The sequence below is a fragment of the Stegostoma tigrinum genome, chromosome 36 (genome assembly GCF_030684315.1).
Source record: "Stegostoma tigrinum isolate sSteTig4 chromosome 36, sSteTig4.hap1, whole genome shotgun sequence".
Lineage (NCBI taxonomy): Eukaryota > Metazoa > Chordata > Chondrichthyes > Orectolobiformes > Stegostomatidae > Stegostoma > Stegostoma tigrinum.
Window position 1 is genome coordinate 23,507,292 of NC_081389.1, and position 25,571 is coordinate 23,532,862.

The 25,571-nt window shown below is 45.4% G+C and overlaps 1 protein-coding gene across 2 annotated transcripts in view; it reads right to left on the minus strand.

The window, feature by feature from the left end:
- The window catches only part of iqgap1 (IQ motif containing GTPase activating protein 1), a 113,480-nt gene that overhangs the window by 64,003 nt on the left and 23,906 nt on the right, over positions 1–25,571 (minus strand). For both annotated transcript variants that reach the window (XM_059640220.1, XM_059640221.1), the window contains exons 3-10: positions 14,799–14,955; positions 14,056–14,133; positions 12,144–12,220; positions 9,300–9,367; positions 5,133–5,246; positions 3,760–3,938; positions 3,014–3,104; positions 527–690 (exon numbers count right to left, since the gene is read on the minus strand). In XM_059640220.1, the coding sequence (XP_059496203.1) occupies positions 527–690; positions 3,014–3,104; positions 3,760–3,938; positions 5,133–5,246; positions 9,300–9,367; positions 12,144–12,220; positions 14,056–14,133; positions 14,799–14,955 (928 nt within the window). The remainder of the gene's footprint in view (positions 1–526; positions 691–3,013; positions 3,105–3,759; positions 3,939–5,132; positions 5,247–9,299; positions 9,368–12,143; positions 12,221–14,055; positions 14,134–14,798; positions 14,956–25,571) is intronic.

The following is a 25,571-nucleotide window of genomic DNA, read 5'->3' on the forward strand; positions in this document are numbered from 1 at the left end:
AGGTGATGGGTATTTAAGGGAGAACAGAGATTAGCAACATGTAACAAGCTATGGATAGCTCTTTAACATATTTCAAAGTAAAATCCATTCTTGTGCCTGGTTATTCTAGCACTGCCAGAGATCTGTTGACAAATGTAGCAATCTCAGTTGCAGTGCGTAGCCTCTTGGCCTTCCTGTATATTTATAACACGGAGTGACATTCTATCATTCACGAACAAAAACAAAGTTGCTGGAAAAGCTCAGTAGGTCTGGCAGCATCTGTGAAGCAAAAAACAGAATTAACGTTTCGGGTCTAGTGACCCTTCCTCAGAACATCACTCGTGGCCTGTGCTATCTCTCGGAAGGGTCTGACTCTCCCTGTCTTTACCCAATCGTCCTGGAAACTTTTCTCCTTCAAGTTAATGTCCAATTCCCTTTTACTGTTAAAAAAGTGATTTCACTACCTTCTCAAGCAAGATATTTCAGTTTGTAATAACACCTCACTTTGTCACTCCATTGTTTTTTGCCAGACATCCTGATTTGTTACCTGGGCTTTCAGCTGTTTGTCAGAGGACAGTTGCTTGAGGTACCAGTCACAGTTGTCCAACTCCACATCTCGCAGGCCCAAGGCTGGTGACTTCAGGGCATTGTAGAGAGCTGTCCCATCTTGTTGCTCCAGGGCTCCATTCACATGCTTCAGGCCATTCTGTACTGAAATCACAACATGCCAATGGGTCAGAGGGCGCGTTACGCCCTGGATGGGAAAGCTCTACATGGCTCTTCAAGCCAAACCAAACATTGGTAGATATAAATGAATGAAAATAAATTTAACTCAGTTATTAGGAAGAACTACCTCTACTCAAGGATGAGCAGTCAGTTACAATTATCCAACAGCCCAACTCTCCTAATGAAATAGGAGATTTTCACTTGTCCATGCTACCCCTACTCGCCTGGAGTCTCTTGGGAATTCAGGCCCAGGAGAAGTATTGTGGGATGTGAATAAAAACCCTTTATTAACTTTTTTTTCAGCAGGTTCATAGAGTTTCCAAATGGCTGTGGAAAGGTGGGCCATCCTGAGGGTGGCCATGTTGAGCAACCGTTGGTGGGACAGAGGGCTGCAGGAGTGGGAGGTGACATGGTGCTACCTTCAGGAAGATGATTGATGAGAGTTGGTGACCACAGTCAGAACTAACTGTACTTGGAATGGCCATCACGAGTCTGTCAAACAATTATCACTCTTTAACACATGGCCTGCGTGTTGCCTCTTGATAGTGCATCCACTGTTGACAGGAGGGAGAAGTTAGCCAACAACAAACCTTTGCTATCAGCAGTGTTGAACAGTAACAGAGTCATAGATCTTGGTGAAGTATTAGGGACAGTTTCCTAAATCAATATATTGTATCCAACTAGGGACCAGGATGTTTTGGATCTGGTAATGTGCAATGAGGCAGGTTTATTAAATGGTTTTGAAATAAAAGGTCCCCCATGAAATAGTCACCATAGCATGGTAATTTCGCATTTAGAATGTAGCTTAAGAGTGAGAAACCTGGGTCAGAAACAACTGTGCTAAGCTTAGATAAGGGTAATTACAAAGGAACGAGGGTCACGTTGGCTTGAGAGGACTGAGAAAGGAGTTTAATAGAAATGATGATTGAGGGCCACTTGGAGATATTTAAGAAAACAGTTCATAAATCACACAAAGGTATATCCCAGTGAGAAAAGGGGATTCTAGGAAAGGGATAAACAGATCATGGTTATTCAGGAAAATAAAGCATAGTATCAAATTGAAAGTGGAAAAATACAATGCGTCAATTAGTAAACAGAGGATTGGGCAAGTTATAAAAACTGACTAAAGTTGACAATAACCTAACAGAGGGAGAAAGTAAACTGAGTGTAAACTTCCAAGTAATATCAAAACATGTAGTAACAGCGGAAAGAAAAACAGAAATCGCTGGAGAAACTCAGCAGGTCTAGCAACATCTGTGGGATGAAAGTAGAGTTAACATTTTGAAGGCAATGACTCTTTATCGGAGTTCAGTTGTATGTGTTTGGACAATAAATCTGACAGGCGATGTGTTTATACTAACGCCCAGGGAAACCTGATCAGACACAGAGCAGGGCATCACTTGTAGAAAAATGTACCCAGCAGCATATATCTGGTTCAGTCAGACTGACTGGCTTTGAGGTTAAAGTTGATGCAGGAAACAGAAGAATGACATTTATAAAGCACATTTCACTTATAACCTTAAAGCTCTTTACAACTGCAATACCACACAGCTTTCTGAAATGTTGTTGCTTTAGTAATGTAGGAAATGCCACAGCTAACATTTACACAGCAAGCTCCAATAAACACACAGACAGTCTCTCTCTCTCTCTCTCTCTCTCTCTCTGTCACACACAGACACAGAGCAAATATGATTTGAGAATTGGCCTTGGTGCAATATTGGGTTGAAGGATCATTTTTGACCATGGAGAACTCTTTCACTCTTTTTCAAAATACAGACTACAGGCTCTTTTAACCCCACCTGAGAAGGGCCTCAGTTTGAAGTCACATCTGAATGACAGTACCTCTGACAGGGCAGGGCTCCCTCAGTGGGTCACTGGAATGTCAGCCTCGATTTGTGTGCTCAAACTTTGGGAGTGGGATTTGAACCTAGAATCTAGTGATTTGAGTCACGGCCAATGTTCACTCGCTCAGAGACATTCAAAACAGCTTTTGACTACCACTGGCAGGATGTGTACTTAAGCTTGGAGGAGGGTTAATAAATAGGGATGAATCAATTGAAGCTGATTCTGCTTTGCTGTCCATTTCATCAAAGGTGCCAACACTGCTGTAGCATGGGCTCCAGTGGCACATATCAAACTCTGTTATGCATCAATGAGAGATTCCAAGCTGTTCAACTGTGAGTGCATCACAGTCCACTAAGACCCACCTGCACACAGCAGCCAGGAGTCATTGCCTTGACTTTAGCACAACTGCCACTATACCTGAAACTTCACATAGTGAACAAGTTGTGAGATTTCTCAAACTTACAGTTGACTTTATTTACATTTCCCTGGATCTCAGCTTGTGTGAGGAGCTCTTCATAAACGTCTCTCTCTTCCTGAGGGCTCCCAGGCACATCCTTAAAAAATATAAAATGGAATCACAGGAGTCACTTCAGTTCCTTGATCCTTTCTGGAACCCACCACTCCCGCTGCCACGTGTCCACAAAAAGCCATTCATTCAACATCTACTGGGCACAGGATGTTCTACATCACAACATAGAACCTGTCTGTACTCTCATTGCTCTCAGGGAAGGATATCTACTGTCCTTACCCAGTTACAGCCACAGCAATGTGGTTTATTCTTAAACACCTTCTGAAATGGTGTGGTGATAACACCGTGGAACACTGAGGCCATGAACCACAGTGGTTCAAAGCAGTATCTCAGCACCACCTTCTCCAGGGCACTTAAGGACAGGCAATGAATGCTGCTCTTGCCAGCAACACACACGTTCCAAGAACGAATGACAAAAACAGTAACGTTCACGTAGTGAACAATATCAAGTGCTGACTGCACTAAAGAAAGGTGGAGATAAGTGTAAGAGAATCCTCCAGCATCACCTTCAGCTCCTGTCATGGAACTGCACGGTTCTGATTTATAGGGAACAATAACACAAGGTAAGTCAATCTCCCAGGCAGTGAACAGGCCCACATCAGTCCCACATCAATACATACTGTCCGCATATGTCCTTTTTACAGAGACACCGATTACCTCCTTACATGATGAATGCCCACCTTATTTCGGGCGTTTGCCATTTTCTCATGCTTGGCAGCACTCAGGGTATCCTGATACTGCACACTTTGTGTAGGATCTAAATTGACCAGCATGGCATTGGGGTTTTTCATTGCTGCCAGGGTCTCTGCTGGAACACCCTTCTCAATGGCATCATTGATGGCAATGACAGCAGCGTGCACTGTGGGAAAGGGCAGGTAACATTAATTAGCACAATATTGGCTTTTAAAAAACACAGTTGGAGTTTTGCCTCCCCAAAATCAGTCCTTTCCCCTATTCACTGACTATCTCGTGCTTTCATTCAAATTTCTCCCTGGTCACATCCCTATATAATTTCTGCAACCTCCTTCAGGCCCACAACCCACCGAGATATCGATGCTCCTCCAGCTCGGGTCTCTTGAGCATCCCCAGTATTCATCATCCTGTGGCTGGTGGCCGTGCCTTTAGCTGCCTGGGCTCTGAGCTCTGGAATTCCCTCCTTAACCCACTCCATCTTTCTCTCTCTGTCCTCCTTCAAGTTGCTCCTCAAACCCTGGCAGCTGAACCCAGTTTTGATCATCTGCTCTTACATTTTGTGATATGGCTTAGTATTAGATTTGTTTGGTGTATGAGTCCATGAAGCACCTCAGGACTTTTTGTCATTGTTGAAGGTGCTACCTCTCACAGAGTACAATTCCACAGAAATTTTGATGTGTGATTTGCTGCCCACATCCATGAATTTGGGTTCAAGGCCAATTAGTCAAGGAGAAGACAAGGTCAAGAGCTGTCTTTGGGTTTGGGCTTCTTTATGACATTATTTATTACGTATTAAAACTCAGAAGGTACGATATACCAGGAGCTAACCTGTTACTTTATTGACTTATCCAAAAATTCTACCATCTAATGCCAATGGATTTATTACCCAGGCTTCTCTGGATGTGTTTCTAACATTCACATGACTACACTTCAGGTTGCTGTCCAGCTCCGCCTGTGTTGTCTCTCCTTTCTCATCTCTACCCACACTGTGCTATTTATACCCAGAGAGGAGCAGCTCAGTGACATCATCACAAGGTTGTTGCAGGGTGGTTGAGATCTGACTCAACAAACATCAGCCAACAAGGGGCCACTTAGTGTGGGACAGCTGGACATTGAGAGTGTCACAGTTCACATCAATCCCCTCCTTGGCCATCATCAATATACACCTCACCCAGCGTGAGGCAAAACTTTGCCATTTGGAATGACAACCAATTTTGACCCTCACCCACTCCCCCTAAGGGCAGCCCTGTTATTTGTTGAACTGCATTCCCAACAGGGATTGAGAAATATCGTCAAGATGACAGACCAAAAATGTTATCAGGACTCCAACTCTCAGGATCCAAAGCCCAACATCACTTACAGGCAGCTTCATCCACTGATAGTTCATTGGCCAAAATTCCCCCGATCTTACTGAACGCTGGCATCTGAATCCCGTATTTCTCCAGCTCAGTCTTCATGTTGTTAATCTCCTCCTCTGAAACCGACAGGAGAAAAAGAAGGGTTAGGGACTGTAACCCATTTATTCATCCCAGTCCACCACCCAACAGCTCTCTCCTTCTCTGACCTCCTGCCCCCTTCTTGGACCCAATCCCTTTCACCCATTCTCCCATCCTGAACTGTCACGGCAACTCTGCCACTGAATAATCCAAATGGAAGAAGTGGAATTACTGGGGACTCATGGAAATAGTTGCCTTGTTATTTGAGCAGCTAAATGATTTGGGTGGACTGGAAAGAAAGTATGCTCATGATTTTGTTCTGTGAAGGGTTTTTCCTCCTCCCAGAGAAACTTGTGATTGAAAATTCACTCACTCCCTAAAATCTCTTGTTTACCTCTTTCCCCGGACTTGGCTATTTGGAATATTCCCAGCTCCCTGAATAACAGGACTTCCCTTAAAGAGTAGGAGCAAAGATTGGGACATTGCACAGTTGGCAGAAGGATCAAGCTTGACAAACAGGTTTGTTCATTTATGATTTAATAGATTTACATAAAATTAGTTTCCAGGAAGCTCCAAGTCCCCACCATGTCATTTGTTGTGTTTGGCTTTGTAGAACCAATTCTGTATACAGCTTTGACAATGGGATTGATTGGCTCTGGTGCAAGATTTGAGAGCACTCTCAGACTTGGTGTTTGCTAACTGTTATCTGCATTTTGCACCTTTGCTGCCAAACGATTAGTCAGGCTCGATTAAGGTCTGTGTACTGGAAACAACTGATTAGATAGCAGTTCTGTTAAGTGGCCCAGCAGACTCAGAAAATCAACCAGATTATTTATTTCCTAACTGCTCGTTTGAAGGTGCCGACAGAACACTGTCGTTATACTGAATTACACCGCATAAGATATGGGAACAGAAACAGGCCACTCAGCCCATCCAGTCAGCTCCACAATTAAATGAGATCATGGCTGATCTGATAATTCTCAACTAGACTCTCCTAGCTTTTCCTTATAACTCTTCATTCACTTCCTGATTAAAAGCCTCAGACTTGATTATAGTGAACAACTCAGCCTCAATACCCCTCTGCAGTAAAAATTCCATAGATTCACTACCCTCAGAGAAGAAGTTCTTCCTCATCTCTGCCTTCAATGGGTAACTCCTTACCCTGACGTAATACCCTCTGGTCCCAGACTCTCCTAAAAGGGAAACAATCTTTCCACACCTGCTGTTAAGTCCCTTAGGAATCCTCCATGCTTCAATAAGGTCGTCTTTCATTCTTACAAACTCTGATGAGTACAAGTTCAATCTTCTTAATATCTCTTCATAAGAAAGACCCTCAATACCCAGGATCAACCTAGTGAACCATCCTTGTACTGTCCCTAATGCCAGTACATCTTTGCCTAAATAAGAGGCCCAAAGGTGTTCACAGTATTTCAGCTGTGGCCTGATTAGTGCCTTGTACAGTTTTAGGGAAATCTGCCTACTTTCATATTCCAATCATCTTGTGATAGAGGTTAACATTTCATTTGTCTTCCCTACTACCCACTGAACCCCGGGCCTGAGCCTTTTGTGATTCATGCATAATGAACCCAAATTCCTCTTCTGTAGCTTCCTCCATTTGAACAATACTCAGGTCCTTAAAATGTGCTGCCTGCCTCTTGGTAACCTAAATAGTCTCCTGTGGGTCTGGACTGTGCGTACAAAGGACAGCGATGCCTCTGTGACCCAGTCAGATGCCATTCTCCTCCCCACCCTAAATGTGGACTGTCTGTATTTCAGACATGAAAGGAACACTGCACAGTAGTTGCATGTGGAAACTTGAGCTGAAATTTCCTCTTCTCAGTGCAGAAGCCCATCAGCTCAATTGTAGCAACCAATAGGTGAGATCAGTTCTGAATCCTGTCAGCTCAGTCTTCTTGCCCAGTAGGTGTGGTCAGCTCCCCTTCGATTGCTCCCCAATTGTCTGGAACCACTGCAATTTCAGCAGAGAGAGAGGGCAGCCATTCGGCCTACTGGTGCCCATGCTGATGGTCGCTGATCGCCTGGAGCTCTCTGACCTCCCTGTTCTCCCCTGATTTCCCTTTATACAGGGGGTCCTGCTTATAGAATCATAGAGCCATACAGCTCGGAAACAGACCATTCGGTCTAACCAGTTTGTGCTGAACAAAATCCCAAACTAAACTAGTCCCACCAGCCTGCTCCTGGCCCATATCCCTCCAAACGTCCTATTCATACATCTGTCCACATGTCTTTTAAATGTTGTAACTGTACCCATGTCCACCACTTCATCAGGAAATTTATTCCACACGCAAACCACCCTCCGTGTGAAAAAGGTGTCTCATGTCACCTCAAAAATGTGCCCCCAGTCTTGAAATTCCCCATCCTAGAGAAAAGACAAAAATCATCAACTTTATCTATATCTCTCATTATTTTATAAACTTCTAGAGATCACCTCTCAACCGCCTATGCTCCAGTGAAAAAAATCCCAGCCTATCCAGACTTTCTTTATAACTCAAACCTTCCATACCAGGCAACATCTTAGTCAAGCTTTTCTGAAACTCTCCAGTTTGATAGTATCCTTCCTATAACTGGGCAACCAGAACTGGTCACAGTATTCTGGAACAGACCGCAACAATGTCCTGTACAACCTCAACTAACATCTCAACTCCTATACTCAAAGGACCGAGCAACGAAGACAAGTGTGCCAAATGCCTGTTTAGCCATCATGTCTGTTTGCAATGCAAACTTTAAAGAATTATCTACCATATCTGCTGCCTCTTGGTAACCTAAATAGTCTCCTGTGGGTCTGGACTGTGCATATAGAGGATAAACTGGCCTCAGTTTTCCTGCATGTCAGGGAGAGAGTAGAAAATGTGATCAACTTGGTCTCCCATACGGATTAGATAATCCATTTATCATGGTGTAAAGTAGTGGCCCAGGCCAGTGGAGAGAACTCCCCTGATCTCCTGAGGAGGCAGATGGAGTCTTAACTTTAACGTCTCGTGTGAAAATTTGAACTTCCAATAGTGCAGTGCCCTCTCAGTGTAGCACTGGGAGTCTGCACACTCACATTTCTGGAGTGGAGTTTCAATCCACAACTTTCAGACCTAGGGTCAAGAGTATGCTAGCATGCAGTCACAGCACAAGCAGGGCATTTGGTGTTCTATTCATGCTCCCCACTCACATTTTGAGGGGCAGTTGATAAAAAAGTTTTGAAAACATAGTCTTCCATCAAATACTGCACTGAACCTCACCAGGCACATGATTCCCGCCCCCTGCGCACCCCCCCCCCCCCACCCCCCACCTCACTCTCTCTCCTGAGGTTCTCATATAGACAAGTTCTCATGTTCTCTTTTAACCTCAGGCTGAATGTGTGCCCCAGTGACGTGGGGCTGGGATAACAGGAAAGGCCCTGTCCTTCCACACACTCACTATGGACCCAGTTTCACAGATTGCAGTCTGTTCTGGGAGAATCAACCAAAACATGTTCCTGTTTGAGACCAGCTGACCAGAACCCCCAGAACAATAACCTCCAACCTGCTGTCCTCGCTCTACGGTGCTGCATCTCCCCAATAAACACTCAGAAATCTTTGGTGTGGTCAGTAAATCCAGCATGTACCAACACTGCCTGGCACACACGTGGCTGATTCCACATGCACTGCCTCTCTCTGGGAACCAAACTAAAACTCAACTCTTCACCCAAATGAACGGGTGCAGTTACCCAGGAGCCCAACACATCACACACAGTGGGCACAAGCACAGTTCATCACAGATCACTGAAATCACTATGTCGACTGTGCCCGGGTACATCACACCTCTTGGTCTAACACAACAACAAAAACAAAGTTGCTGGAAAAGCTCAGCTGGTCTGGCAGCACCTGTGGAAGAGAAAACAGAGTTAACATTTTGGGTCCGGTGACCCTTCCTCAGAACCCAGTCTAACACACCCTGTTTACCAGCCCTGTGTATGCACAGACACACAATTCAGAGTTACACAGGCTATGTATTGTTGATTATGCGCGGTAGCAAAGAAGAGTCACTATTTGAGAAAGATTGAGTGGTCATGACAACTGATTAATTTGAACCATCCTCACCTGTGAAAGCAACTTTTCCGTAAAGATCCTGAATCTGTGGTGCCAATCCCAGTTTAAAGAGGTACAAACTGCCAAAGGAATGGAGACAGAAATCAATGAAGATCCAAGCACAGTCCAGTGGTCAGTAACACCTTCCTACTCTGTCCACTGACCCTCTGCCAAACACGTCCTCAATGGTCTACTGCGGGCCTCAGGGCCATGCTGGCTAATGTTCGTGAGAGGAGAGAGAGAGGCAGTGAGAGAGAGTGAGACAGAGAGAGATAGTGTGTGAGAGAGGAGAGAGAGACACAGACACAGATAGACAGAGAGACGGACAGAGAAACGAACAGAGAGAGAGAGAGAGAGACTGACAGACAGAGACAGAGGGGGAGAGAGAGAGAGAGAGAGAGAGAGAGAGACACACACAGACACAGATAGACAGAGAGAGAGAGAGAGACAGAGACAGAAAGAGAGACAGCAACGAACAGAGAGAGAGAGGGAAAGACTGACAGACAGAGAGAGAGACCGTGACAGAGAGGGGGGAGAGAGAGAGAGAGAGAGGGGAGAGAGAGAGAGAGAGAGAGAGAGAGACTGAGATTACAGTGATCAAATGATGAGGAGAGATTACACAAACATCAAGATATTGTAGGCATTGATAAACTGGATAGAGAGAAAAGAATTCCACTAACTAGCAAATCTACAGTTTGGTGATATGATCGAAAGATTGGGTGCAGATCTTTCTGGTGTGATGAATGGTCTCTCATTCTTCTGAGAAGTTGAGCCCATGTCTGGGCTACATTCTAATTTGGTTTGTTTCTACTGTTTCATGGGATATGATATCTAACTGCCCATCACTAATTGCCCTGGAGCTGAATGGCTTACTGGTCAGTTAGGAGGCAATCAGACTATTACACCTACAGTCACACAGAGACCAGCCTGGGAAAGGATGGCAGATTCCCCTCCTAAAGGGCATTAAGGAACCAGATGGGATTTTACATCAATTCCTGATTCATTAATTGGATTTCAATTCCATTAGCTGCCATGGTTGGATTTGAACACATTCCAAGAGCATGAGAAGCTGGATTATAAATTCAGTCAGATTACTGTCCATATTTGTATCAATTTCCATTTAGTTACATGGGAACTTGCTTATCCTAAATCTGAATATTAAAACTTCTCATTGTTGTTTTCCTATGCCCCCACAGCTTCAGCTGCCCCTATCTCTGTAACTCCCTCCAGCCCCAACACCCCGTCTCTATCTCTGTAACCCCTTCCAGGCCCAACACCCCCACTCTATCTCTGTAAACCCCCCTCCAGCCCCAACGCCCCCATCTCTGTAACCCTCTCCAGCCTCTACACCCCGTCCATCTCTGTCACCTCCTCCAGCCCCTACACCCTCTCCCTATCTCTGTCACCTCCTCCAGCCTCTCACCCTCTCCCTGTCTCTGTCACTTTCTCCAGGCCCTACACCCCCTCCCTATCTCTATAATCTCTTCCAGCCTCTAATGCATCCGTATCTCTGTAAACCTCTGCATCTCCTCACTCCCAATCTCTGCAACTCCATTCATCCCCTACACTCCTCCTTATCTGTCACTTCCTCCAGTCCCTACAGCCCCTCCCTATCTCTGTAACCCCACTCCCACTCCAGCCCCTCCTGCCCTACCTATAATTATCTAACTCTGGCCTGGACTGCATCGTGATTTTCATTGATGGACACATTTCAGCTTCCTTAAACCTCTCTGCCTCTCTCTCTCTCTCTCCTCGAGTAAATATATCACTATTCCTTGCCTGTCGAAGGGTCAAAATCCTGGAATTCCTTCCTGCAGGGCATTGTGGGTCAATCTGCAGCAGGTCAAGAACGCAGCTCACCCCTACCTTCTCAAGGAGCAACTAGGAACAAGCAATAAATGCTGACCCCAGCCAACCACACCCATGTCCTATGAATGGATTAATTTAAAAGATGCTCCTCGAGTCAGCTTTTGGTCATCTGATATAATATTCTTCCTGCTGTTCAGTGCCAGCTTTTGTTTGGTAATTCCTTTTAGAAGTACTTTGGGATATTTTACTATGGCAAAGGGGCTAGACAAATGCAAGTTGTTGTTGTGTCCTTCCCTCTGAAGCACACGGCAGCAACCCTAAGCTAGACAGACAGACTGAATGGGAGAATCAGAGACTTGTAACAACAGGAAGGCACAAGAGTCTTTGCCTGCCACTTCTCTTGGCCAGAGATTGTCCTTGGTGTAACCCCATTTGAGAGACAGCACAAACAGCCATTTGGCTAATCAGCCTGGTATTTTCAGATCTGAACAATGTGACCTGGGTCAGGAATAGCTGCAGCACTGGGAAACACTCAGCCCCAATACAGGAAATAGCTGGATGAGGACTCACTGTTCCTTTACATACTGACTCATTACCACAGCAGCTCGCTTCAAACAGAAACTCTCTACTTTACGCTACATTCCAAACAGCCTTGAAGGGTGCTTTCAGCTCAGGGACTCGACTTAAGGAACCTGACGAGTGAGCTCATCATTCAACCTTTCTAACTGTTCTGGGGCTTCCTCTATCAAAGGCAAGCAGCACAATGACTCTCAGCCCAACCAGACACTGCTCCTGCTACTCTTCTCACATCTCACTCCCCCTGCTGCTTGCCCACTCCCCTCACCCTCAATGAGTACAGTGGTGCCCATTCTATTCCCGGAAGCTGATCTGAGCTGCAGCAATGTAAACAGTGTAATCAGCCAAGCATGCCTGGACTACAGACTGTTACAGCACTGGGAAGCACTGGAAGCAACAACAGCGCAGAGTGATGCTTCTCTGGTTGAATAGTCAGACTAGGACCTCGATGCCAGCAGCTGGAAGCAATACCTGAGAGCGTGGATACAGTAAATACATCGGGGCATGTTCTTACGGTCATAGATGTCTGTAGTTTCAGGGTAAAATATCTATGTGAAAAGAAACATGGTACAATTAATAAAATGCTTCACTGATCACAAATGCAAGTTGCCCCAAAAACTTGAAACTGTATAAATATTTCAGAATGTAAACAGACAGGGCAATCAGGATTTCTGTAACCTTGGACTGACTTTGTCCAAAAATAGGAAAGCTAGTCATGCCAACCTGATCTTTCACCTGAAATACAATTAAACTCTCACTGACCTCACCTAGGGTTTGCTGTCTTTGGAGAACAATTCAGATTGCATTAGCAATGCTACAGGGGGTCAATTGGCAGACCTTCCAGTGTTCACTTCCTGCTTCACTCTGATCTCTGCTAACTCTCCCCATTGTACTGTACACCCTATCGATGTTGTTAGATTTTGGGCTCTTCAACATACTTTTAACAATTCCAAGAAAAATAGCCATTAGTATATACAAATCCCAACTGTCACCCTTAATCTGCTTGTCTACATGATGTCACAAATACTAAAACCACCTTCAAATATCAGAGTCTCACAAATAGCTCTGGTATTTTCTGCCCAAGAATCAGAAATGTACAGTTAGTTATAATGACTTAGGTGTGTGGGGAATGCACAAGCTACAGTACAGAAATGTCACAGTTGCAAAGGGTTTTGAGGCTGGAGAAAAGTACAGATTGGGGGTGGGATGAGGCTGTAAGGGATTTGCAAAAAATCAACACAAGTTCTAAAACTGAATATCTTCAGAACAGGAGCCATTGTTGGTCACTAAGCACAGGAATGATGCACCAACAGGTGCAAATTAGGATGTGGACAGCAGAGGTTGGCACGAGGTCAAGTTTACAGAGGGTGGAAGATGAGATGACGGCTGGGAGCAGAGTAAAATAGTTATCTGTGTAAGTAATAGAGGCATAGGCTGAGGTAGGAGCACAGATGGGCGTTGTTTGAAATGTGGAAATTAGCAGTCTTACTATTAAAGAGAAGGTGGAGCCACAAACCTATCTCAGGGTTGAGGAAGGTACAGAGGTTATGAGTGGACTGTTCTCAGACATTGGATTACAGTTTACCATCAGGTAGTTAAGTTGTATATGAATGGTATTAGTTGCTTAAAGCAAACAACTTTTTGAAGCTTCTTACAGACATAAGAGCAAATTAGCAAAGCAGCAATAACAGGATTCAGACACGCTAAAGACTGACATCGAGAGAGCACAGCCAAAACAATCACCACAAGCACCGAAATCTCATGGATCAGTCACTAAACACCAAATGCAATATGAATCTCAGCCATTCCAGGGATCAGGAAAGACATGAAATAAAAACCAAAAGAACTGCGGATGCTGTAAATCAGGAACAAAAATAGAAGTTGCTGAAAAAGCTCAGCAGGTCTGGCAGCATCTGTGAAGAAAAGCCAGAGTTAACATTTTGGGACCGATGACCCTTCCCCAGAACAAATAAAGCCAATTTGAGGTTGAATTGTGACTGCTGGGCTGAAGCCAAGGTTACTGTGGTCTGATGGAATCCTAGCAGCTCAGGGCGTGGAGTGAATGCCAGGGCAGGAAGTTTCCATGAATATTTTTCTGGAAAGAACGAGAGAAGGAGAGCAAACAGGAAGAGGTTCAAAACTTTAATTGGCCAATGTTGGAAATCTGGGACAAAAGGCAGAAAATAATGGGAACCAATATCAGCAAAAGAGACAGATTGAAAAATCTGTACTTGTAATCCTTCAGCCTTTGCTGTAACTATTGTTTTCTCTACTGAGGTAATGACTGAGTTTATTAACCTTCCAATGTTATTGCCCGCTTCATTTGTGCAGAAACAAAATGGGAGCAGAGCATGGCCAGTTTAAGAATAAAACAAAGATTCACCTTTGGCAGCCCAATGTTCGACATTGCGTTAAACCACTGGATGGTGTTGTCCGTGTGGCGGAAATGGAGCCCGGTTGCCTGTGTTTCGATGGAAGAAGAGAAAACACATCAAGGAAATCTCGCCTTTTCACTTCTTCAGAAGGCCAGCTTGCCGATTACCCACAGTATCCTGCTCATCCTGATTTATCCCGGATTGTCACTGGTTAACAACAGCAGATAGAGAGCATTCTGGCCACCTAGTCCATGCCAGCATTTTCTCCAAACAAGCCTCTGCCCGCCCATCTTTGACTCACCCTATCAATATATCCATCTATTCCTGACCCGAAAAATCAGCTTTCCTGCTCCTCCGATGCTGCCTGGCGTGCTATGTTCCTCCAGCTCCACACTATTATTCGCTTCTCTCTCATGTGTTTATCCAGCTTCCCCTTCAATGTACTGAAACCATCTACCCTGTGTGGCAGCAAGGACCACTTTCTCTTAGTGAAGATGTTGGTCCTAAATTCCCAATTGAATTTGTCAGCAACTGCCTTGAATCTATGGCCCGTAGCTTTGGGTTCACCCTGGCAAGTGGAAATTCCATTATAGTAGGAGAAAAAGCCAGTAAGCAAAGCCCAGGCCATGCAAGCTCGATTGAAATTATTGCCCCAGAGCCTTGCCCATGGCACCCTCTGTCTGTATCCATATGTTTCTGCTGCCATTCCTTACCCCCTCCCCCACTCCTGTTCACGTGCAGTTGAGATTACCTTGTATCTGGTCTGTTCACAGTCGTAGATCTTTTTGAGCGACACTACCTTTGGGCTAAAGAAGTTGCCAAGTTTGGCAAGATACACTCCGTTTCTCAGCCCTTCCTCAAGCTCTGTTGTTGGAGGCAGCTCCTCATCCAAACACGCCTCCATCCAGCTGAAAACAGAGGAAAAGAGCATCCATTATTTCAGGAATCCTGGGTGAAAGTTGAAGATTTTCTCCGTAAATTTAAACAGAATTCCTAAACTTCTTCAGTGTCCAACTGTTGATCATCTGGCTCTGAGAATAGTTCACAACATATCCTGCTTCGAGTAGAAACAGACAGTGCCCACGCCATACCCTGCTTTTCTTTTGGAAAGATAGAACCTAAATCCACATTTTTACTTCATTTTCCTTTGATACCCGGCTCAGCTTTACAAGATGTGATAATTCCATCTGGTCTCTGTCATTCTTCTCCAAGCTAACTCCAATGATTTTACAAACCTTTGCCTGCAAAGAATTCTTAGTTCCCAATTTTCATCTTAGGGATTTTCATCATCTTCTCTCCTAACAATGTTAATTCAGATCCACGGTGGCTCAGCTGTTAGCACCGCTGCCTCACGGCACCAGGGACATGGGTTTGATTCCAGCCTCGGGTGACTGTCTGTGAGGAGTTTGCACATTCTCTGAGTTTTTTTGCGGGTTTCCTCCAGGTGCTCTGGTTTTCTCCCACAGTCCAAAGATGTGCAGGTTAGGTGGTTTGGCCATGCTAAATTGCCTGTAGTGTTCAGGGGTGGGTTATAGGGGGATGAGTCTGGGCGGGATGCTTTCAGAGTCAGTGTTGACTTGTTGGGCCAAAGGGCCTGTTTCCACACTGTAGGGATTCTATGAGATCCATGCTTCTGTCTCACTGACTGGCCACGACACCTTTCTTTGTGAAGAAAAGAGTTTAGCAGCTCCTCAGTCTTACAGCTCCTTCAATGTACCCTGTCTTGTCTTTTCCCTTTGAAATTTTGTTTTATTTATCTAATTTTATAATCAACCTGTTCAGAGACATTATTACACACTTCTGGAATAGGTGTGACTTCATCCCAGGCCTCCTGGTCCAGGGGTAGGAACACTACCACTGCTCCACAAGAGGGCCCTCCTTTCCCCTTTCAGATCAACCAAGTCAATTTATCAACTTTCTCAATCACCTGCTCGAACAGAAGCTATATGCACACTGTCTGTGTTTGGAGGGATCGCAGACAACCGACATGGGATCCCAGAGAGAGCCTAGATGTACAGGCAGGGGCAAGGAAACGAGAGGACGGAGAAGAAAATGCGTGTGAAGCTCTGTGTGGGGAAACATAAGATTTTGTGTGTGTGTGTGTGTGTGTGTGTGTGCTGATCAAACATGCACTCCCAGCTGACACAGCACTGCTGTATCACAAGTTAATTGACCTCAATAGTTATGCTGTCGTCATGTCTGGTAAACACATGATAGCTGGTTAGTCAGACCAACTCTCTTGTAGGTTAGCTGTGAAAATGCAGGAGAGATTTTTTTTCTATTTCATTCTCAAGATACGGTGGGCCAGAATTTAGTTATTCATTCTACTTGGCCTTGTGGTATTACTTTGGCTCCTTGAACCACAGCAGCCGATGATGCGATCTGCTGAGTCATCCTACGAGCAGGACCCAGGGACCATGAAGGAATGGGTGAGTGATTTGTCAGGGCAGTGTGGAAAGTTACAATGGAAGAGTAAATCCTGAGGAAATTTCCTCTTTTTATTTGCAGGACGCTTTAACAGTGAGCACAGTACAGTTTTCCCACTACTGCTCTTGCTGGGTGAAGGAATACTGGAACATCTAAGAACTGCTGGAAACTGTGAGCAGATCAGTCAGCATTAGAAAAGGGAAATCAAATCTGTCCTTGTGAAAATGCAGGCTCAATCTGAGGCACCAACGCATCTTCCACTGGCATTATACTGTGTCAGCCACAACCCAATGCTGGTACTCTTGCCTCGGGTCAGGGGGCTTTGGATATAAAGCCCACTCCAGAGGCTTTTGGATGAAATTTGAGTGATCTTGTGTAATGCTGATGGAGCGCCGCACTGTCGGAGGGCCAGCGCTGAGGGAGCGCCGCACTGTTGGAGGAGGGTCGGCGCTGACGGAGTGCAGCGCCGTCAGAGGGTCAGTGTTGAGGGAGCACCGCACCATCAGAGGGTCAGTGCTGAGCAAGTGCCACACCGTCAGAGGGTCAGTACTGAGGGAGCACTGTCCGATTGTTCTTCAAACTTGCTCTGCCTTTCAACAAGATCATTCTGGTCTCAATTCCCCTGCCAAATCCCTGTAGCCTTCAATTTCCCATTTATTTCAAAAATCTATCAGCCTCCTCTTTTGATACCTCTCGTGATCTGTAACTGTATCCCTAGTTCAGGATATGCCTTCCAGTGGAAAAATCTTCTCAACATTGGCCCTGTCAAACCTCCCTGGAATCTTGTTTGTAATAACAGGATTGCCCGTCTTCTAAAGTCTAATGAATAAAGGCCTAACCTGTTTAGCTGATGTGATTTGATTTTGATTTATGCACTGCACCTAGGTACAGTGAAAAGTTTTGCTTTGTGTGCAAAGGTTTTGCAGATCATACCATTCAAAATGCATTAGGGTGATAGAACAGAGTGAGGAATATAAAGTTACAGCTGCAGAGAAGGTGCACAAAGAGTGAGATTACCATTAGATTTGAAATTTGAGAGGTCCATTTAGAAGTCTAATAACTGGGGAAGAAGCTGTTCTTGAAACTGTTGGTGCGTGTGTTTAAGATTTTATATCATCTGCGTAACAGAAGAGATTGGAAGAGATTCCAACCGGGGTTGGGGGTGGGGTGTTGGTTTTGATGATGTTAGCCTCCTTCCTGTGTTAAACGAGAAGCGTAGATGCAGTCGGTGGATGGAAGGTCGGTTCACATGATGCTATGGGCTGTATTCACGGCTTTCTGTAGTTTCTTACAGTCCTGGGCAGGGCAGGTGCCGAACCAGGCTGTGATGCATCCAGATAGAACGGTGCATCTGTAAAGATTGGTGAGGGTCCTTATGGACATTTCCTCAGCCTCCTGAGGAAGGAGAGGTATTGCTGTGTGTGTGGCCCAGGACATATTGTTGGTAATTGTCACTCCCAGGGACTTGATGCTCTCAATGTTTCCTGAAGTCGTTGATCAGCTCTTTGGTTCTGCTGATGCTGAGGGAGAGATAGTTATCTTTACACCATGTCACCAAACATTCTCTCCTTCCTGTGTTCTGTCTTGTCACCATTTGACATGCAGCCTACACTGATGATGTCATCAGCAAACTTGTAGATGGAGTTCAGATGAAAGCGGTTCTTGACAAGTTAATTTCTTTATCCCAGGAAACCACAAAATGAACTTTTTAAAAATTGTCTCCAGAGTCAGTGCAGTCTTTCTTAAATACAAAGACTGAGGCTGTACACAGTTCTCCAGGTACAGGCTCACCAAGGGTAAAGAAACTTCCCTATTTTCAACCTCTAACCCTTAGCAATAAAGGACTGAATGCCATCTACCTTAATTACATGTTGCGCTTGTATGCTAACCTTTTCTGTTTCATGCACTCAGACCCTTGTGTACTGTGCTTTCTTTGGAGCCTTTCTCCATTTAAATTGTGTCTTCTTTGATTTTTATTTCCCTACGAAAGTGCATTCCTCACACGTTGTTCCATTAAACTCCATCTGCCAAGTTAATGCCCATTCACTCAACCTCTATATACCACATTGCAGGTTCCTCATGTCCGCATCGTGACGTGGTCGCTGACCAGTTTCTGTATTGCCAGCAAACATGGTTCCAGAGACACTGGATCACATGCCTCCTCCTTCAAGTTATTAACATAGCTACTAAATAATTGAGAACCTAGCACTAATCCTTGTTGCACTCCACTAGAGTCTTTCCACCTTGCATGGGACCCATTAATCATGACTCTGCATCTTGTGTGTTAATCAATTATCAATCCATGCTGATACATGCCCTCAGTACCATACTGTGAATTCCTTTCTTCTGTAGGAACTTTTTATGTGGCACCTCATTGAATGCCTTCAGAATCCAAATACATCATCTCTGCTGGATCTCCCTTATAAATCTTGCTTGTTATATTCGCAAAGTACGCTAGCAAATTTGTCAAACCTGATTTGCCTTTCACAAAATCATGTTCTCTGTGACTGCGTTAAACTTTTCTACATGTCCTGATATTTCTTCATCAATAATAGACTCCAACATTTTCCCAAAGACAAATATTAAGCTAACTGGTCTCTAGTTTCCAACTTTCTGTCTATCTCCCACTTGAACAGGGGCGTCACATTAGCGGTTTTCCAATCCACTGGAACCCTTGTGGAATCCAACAGTTCTGGAATATTTTGACCAGTGCCTGCACTATCTCTGCAGCCACTTCCTTTTAAATCCTTAGGTGCAGGCCACCAGACCTTCAGTCCCATTTGTTTGTCAAACACTTTGTCCTTCGTCATACAGATGTAATAACTCCACACGGGCCCGTATCCCATCACCATGTCACCCTTTATTTAGGGATCAGCAGTCCTTGACTATAGCACTGCCTCATACACAGTCAGGCATCAGAGTGTTGGTATCGTCAACACACACCCTTTTTATCTGTCAACCAAGGCTCCGTGATTGGACCAGATTAAAAGCTGCAATCAGGGAACTCCTTTCAATGAGGTCCAGCTGGCTGACCTTGTTACAATCGCTACAAGAAACTGTTACAAGATCTCTCCTCCCATAAGCAACTTGCTTATCTGTTATCTTCTGGGTATCTACAGTGTCATCCACTGTGAAGACTGAAGCAAACAACTGGTCTAAATGATCTGCTATTTCCCTGACATTATTTTACCACTTACATCCTCCAAGGGTCCCACACTTACTTAAGCTACTCTGTTTCCTTTTATATACTCTTGATTCTTATTTATATTTCTTGCCAATTTCATACATAATTAATCTTCTCCCACTTTATTAGCTTTTCAGTCATTGGTTGTTGGTTCCTAAAAGGAAATTCCCAATTCTCTGGCCTACCAATAGTTTTTGCCTCTTTGTATGCCTTAGTTTTTGATTAGATACTCTCCTTGACTGCTGTAGTTAACCGTGGGTGATTCATCCTTCTCATCAAGTTCTTTCTGACCGGAATAAATTTTTGCCGAGCGTTATAAAATTCCTGCTCACATGTCTGCCACTTGCTCATCCTCTGACCTTCCCCTTAGTCTATTTTCCAAATCTGCTTTAGACAATAGTCACTCTCCTGACCCTCAAATATGATCGACCCTTACGGAATGGTTGTATTCCTTTGTTGTTCATGGAATTCCACAAAATCGGAGCTCTGGAATGTGTCAGCTGGTCCATAATTCCAGAGGGAGAGAGAGAAAAGGCTGCATTTCTGTGCTGAGGAATGTGAGTTTGAGCTTGTGCACAGTGCGATTACACAGGGAGTGGTGCAATAACAAGCTGCTCTCTGTCTGTTAAGAGGGTCAGTAGCAGAACCAGTTTGACAACTAGACCAGAGACACCATTCACTCTGCACAGAGGGGAGAAATGCTGGTTTCCACTGATGCTACTAACCTGCCCATATCAGGAGCATGCACTGACCAGCGACACCCCCACCCAGAGTTCAGACATACCCAGGTCTCTGTGTGTGTGTGTGTGTGTGTGTGTGTGTGTGTGTGTGTGTGGTGGGGGGGGTGGTTTCCACGACTATTTGACAGCTCCCATGTTGCTGTGGAGGAATGTAACAAACATTAAACAGGAGCAGTGAACTTCATTATCGTGGAGTCTAGGACACATAAGGACAGGAGTTACATTAGAGGTGCACAGAGCTCCTGTTTGACTCCATCTAAGTGAGTCACCGGACCTGAAACGTTAACTCTGTTTTTTTCTCCATGGATGCTGCCAGACCTGCTGAGCTTTTCCAGCAACTTTGTTTTTGTTCCAGATTTACAGGATCCGCAGTTTTTCGTTTTTACCCAGGATGGAGAATACCGGTTTTGTTGTGGATCCAGGACAGGGTTCACCAGGATATTACTGGAGCTCTAATACATTCTGACACAGGTCGCACTGACTTGTATGTATCAGATTAAGACGTTACCTAATTTGAGTTCTTTAAAGTGATTAAAGGATTTGATAGGACAGAGAGAGACAGAAACTACTTCCTGTGATGGGGGAGGGTCTTGTTGAATGGTGGGGTAGGTTTGAGGGGCTGAACGGTCTACTCCAGTTCTTGTTTTTTATGTAAAACCCATGTGCTTGGTATCCGAGAGACAAGAAATCTTTTTCCCTAACAATTTCCAACAGCAGCAGACTGAGGGTCAGAGAAGACAGGGCTTGGGAGTGTGGGGAGGTGGGAATGAGGCAAATTGGTCGTGGAGTTATTGTGTTCTTTTCCCCCGAATCAAAAGGATCTGGTAAAAACCAAAAGCATTTGTGAAGGAAAAAAACAGAGTTAATGTTTCGGGACTGGTGACCCTTCCTCAGAACCCTGGTCCTTGACTGGGCCTCAAATGAGCAAGCTCAGTAGATCACACAGGAAGGATGGAAGAGTCTGCTTCGTGCAGCATGCCTACAAAACAAGCTACAGATTGAAACTTGTGGTTACGCTACAAGAGCAGGCTTCTGGATTGGGCGGGGTCTGAGCGGCTTGCAAAGGCGAGGCTGCCAAAAATGATTCTGTGAGCAGACAGAAAGCTTCAGCTCCGAGCCAGCCTGCACGTAACCCAGGCCACTCCCAAATGCCAACTGCAAAGAAAGGTTTAATTTAGAACAAAATAGAACTTCTGTTCGTGGTTAGAGGACTCATTCATCAACGAAAGGCACCATAACACACTGAGAAGGTGGTGATAGGCTTCCACTGATTTGGCTGAATTCCTTTATCGGCCTAAACACAAAACAAGGTTCCAGGGTGTATTACCAGTAACAGATTCTGGAACTGCTTGACTTGGAAGCAAAAAGGTCTAATGTGGAAGAATGAAAGAGTTTGCCCCTCACACAGCCTCAGGTGGCTGTAAAATGAATCATGACTAATTGACTATTCTGAAGAAACACCATTGCTAACACAGGAAATGTCAGTACTAATTTACACACAGCAAGCACAAGATCTCAGCAGTTGGAGGGTTAGCGCTGAGGGGGTGCCGTGCTGTTGGAGGGTCAGCACTGGGGGAGCGCCGCGCTGTCGGAGGCTCAGCGCTGGGGGGGGGGGGGCGCCGCGCTGTCGGAGGCTCAGCGCTGGAGGGGGGGGGGGCGCCGCATTGTCGGAGGCTCAGCGATGGGGGGGGCGCCGCGCTGTCGGAGGCTCAGCGATTGGGGGGGGGGGGCTGCGCTGTCAGAGGCTCAGCGATGGGGGGGGGGGCCGCGCTGTCAGAGGCTCAGCGATGGGGGGGGGGCGCCGTGCTGTCGGAGGCTTAGCGATGGGGGGGCGCGCGCCGCGCTGTCGGAGGCTCAGCGATGGGGGGGGGGGGGGCCGTGCTGTCGAAGGCTCAGCGATGGGGGGGGGGGGCGCTGCGCTGTCAGAGGCTCAGCGATGGGGGGGGGGGGGCGCGCCGCACAGTCGGAGGGTGAGCGCTGTGGGGGGGGGGGGGGGGCGCTGCGCTGTCGGAGGTGCTACCTTGCAGTTAACCATTAAAACTTATCTGTCCTGCCAGGTGGAGCTAAAAGTATCCCACTGCCCTTTTCAAAGAAGAACAACGGACATTTCATCACTTTGAGTCCATACTTGTCCCTCAACCAACAGATCATCTGACCAAAACTAGAGGGGCATAGGTTTGGGGTGAGGGGGGAAAGATTTAAAAAGGACTTCAGGGGCAACGTTTATGAGCTGTCAGAGGAACATTTAAAAGGCATCTGGATGGGTACATGAATAGGAAGGGTTTGGAGGGGTATGAGACAAATGCTGGCAAAGGTTGAGATTAATTTAGGATATCTGGTCAGCGTGGAGAAGATGGATCAAAGGGTCTGTTTCTGCACTGTTCATCTCTATGACTGTATTTCTCTAAATGCCAATTATGGGAGCTTGCTGTGTACAAGATGGCTGCAATTTTCCATGTTACTACAGCATTCACACTTCAAAACAAATTCATCTGTCATGAAGCACTTTGGAATGTCCTCAAGAGGTGAAAGACCCCACATAAGTACAAGCTCTCTGTTTAATTCATTAAGAAAGCAGGCTTTTATACCAGTTTGAAACCCAGCCTGCTAACAGTGCATCACCAACACTGTGCTCCTCACACATAATCAGACACTTCCTCAAACTTAGCCATCTGCAGCAGTAGGAGACAATAGGCACCTCAGGTGGGTAAAGGGAGCAGATTGATGTGGGAATGAATGTGAGGGTCCAGGAGCATTTCAGGGTTATGGGGCAGAGAGATGCACACAGAGAGGGTAGAGAGAGATAATAGGAACTGCAGATGCTGGAGAATCCAAGATAATAAAATGTGAGGCTGGATGAACACAGCAGGCCAAGCAGCATCTCAGGAGCACAAAAGCTGACCTCTGATGAAGGGTCTAGGCCTGAAACGTCAGCTTTTGAGCTCCTGAGATGCTGCTGGGCCTGCTGTGTTCATCCAGCCTCACATTTTATTATCGAGGGTAGAGAGTGTGAGCAATTGTGATGACAATTGCTGATGTGGGAAAACTTTACCCTCGCCAGCTCTTTCCCTTTCGGTCCACTGGACCGCGTGCAATTCGCTTTGCCTTTATACTTAGCTCCTTGGACAGATCTCGGGGAGCAGATGATGAACACAAAGGGACAGGTGGTCTGAGGTGCATTTGTTTTAATGTGAGAAGTGTAGTAGGTATAATGTTATTGCTATTACTGAGATTTGGTTGAGGGTAGGGCATGACTGGCAACTAGTTGTCCCAGGATATCGATGCTTCAGGCGGGATAGAGAGGGAGGTAAAAGGGGTGGAGGAGTTGGAGTAATGGTCAAAGACGATATCACAGCCGCACTGAAGGAGGGCCCCGTGGAGGACTCAAACAGTGAGGCAATATGGGTAGAACTCAGAAATAGGAAAGATACACTAACAGTGTTGGGGCTGTACTACAGGCCTCCCAACAGCGAGCATGAGATAGAGGTACAAATATGTAAACAGATAATGGAAAGGTGTAGGAGAAACAGGGTAGTGGTGATGGGAGATTTTAATTTTCCCAACACTGACTGGGATTCACTCAGTGTTGGGGGTCAAGACGGAGCAGAATTTGTAAGGTGTGTCCAGGAGGGTTTTCTAGAGCAGTATGTATGTAGTCCAACTCAGGAAAGGGCCATACTGGACCTGGTGCTGGGGAATGAACCCGGCCAGGTGGTTGATATTACAGTAGGGGACTACTTTGGAAATAGCGACCACAATTCCATAATTTTTACAATACTCATGGACAAGGATGGGAGTGGTCCGAAAGGAAGAGTTCAAAACTGGGGGAAGGCCAACTATACCAAGATTCGGCAGGATCTGAGGAATGTAGATTGGCAGAAACTGTTTGAAGGTAAATCCACATTTGATATGTGGGAGGCTTTTAAAGAGAGGTTGATTAGTGTGCAGGAGAGACATGTTCCTGTGAAAATGAGGAATAGAAATGACAAGATTAGGGAACCATGGATGACAGGTGAAATTGTGAGACTAGCCAAGAGGAAGAAGGAAGCACACATGAGGTCTAGGCAACTGAAGACAGACGAAGCTTTGCAAGTATATTGGGAATGTAGAGCGAATCTGAAACGAGGGATTAAGAGGGCTAAGAGAGGGCATGAGATAATGCTGGCAAACATGGTTAAGGAAAATCCCAAAGCCTTTTATTCATATATAAAGAGCAAGAGGGTAACGTGAGAAAGGATTGGCCCACTCAAGGACAAAGAAGGAAAGTTATGCGCTGAGTCAGAGAAAATGGGTGACATTCTTAATGAGTACTTTGCATGGGTATTCACCAAGGAGAGGGACATGACGGATGTTGAGGTTAGGGGTAGATGTTTGCTTAGTCTAGGTCAAGTTGACAGAGGGAAGGAGGAAGTGTTAGGTATCCTAAAAGACATTAAGGTGGGCAAGTCCCCAGGTCCGGATGGGATCTATCCCAGGTTACTGAGGGAAGCGAGAGAGGAAATAGCCGGGGCCCTAATAGATATCTTTGCAGTGTCCTTAGACACGGGTGAGGTCCCAGAGGACTGGAGACTTGCTAATGTTGTCTCCTTGTTTAAAAAGGGCAGCAAGGATAATCCAGGTAATTATCGACCGGTGAGTCTGACGTCAGCAGTAGGGAAGCTACTGGAGAAGATACTGAGGGATAGGATCTATTCCCATTTGGAAGAAAATGGGCTTATCAGTGATAGGCAACATGGTTTTGTACAGTGAAGGTCATGTCTTACCAACTTAATAGAATTCTTTGAGGACGTGACAAAGTTGATTGATGAGGGAAAGGCTGTAGATGTCATATACATGGACTTCAGTAAGGCGTTTGATAAGGTTCCCCATGGCAGGCTGATGGAGAAAGTGAAGTCACATGGGGTCCAGGGTGTGCTGGCTAGATGGATAAAAAACTGGCTAGGCAACAGGAGACAGAGGGTAGTAGTAGAAGGGAGTTTCTCAAATTGGAGACCTGTAACCAGTGGTGTTCCACAGGGATCTGTGCTGGGACCACTGTTGTTTGTGATATATGTAAATGATCCGGAGGAAGGTGTAGGTGGTCTGGTCAGCAAGTTTGCTGATGACACTAAGATTGGTGGAGTAGCTGAAAGTGAAGGGGACTGTCAGAGGTTACAGCAGAATATAGATAGAC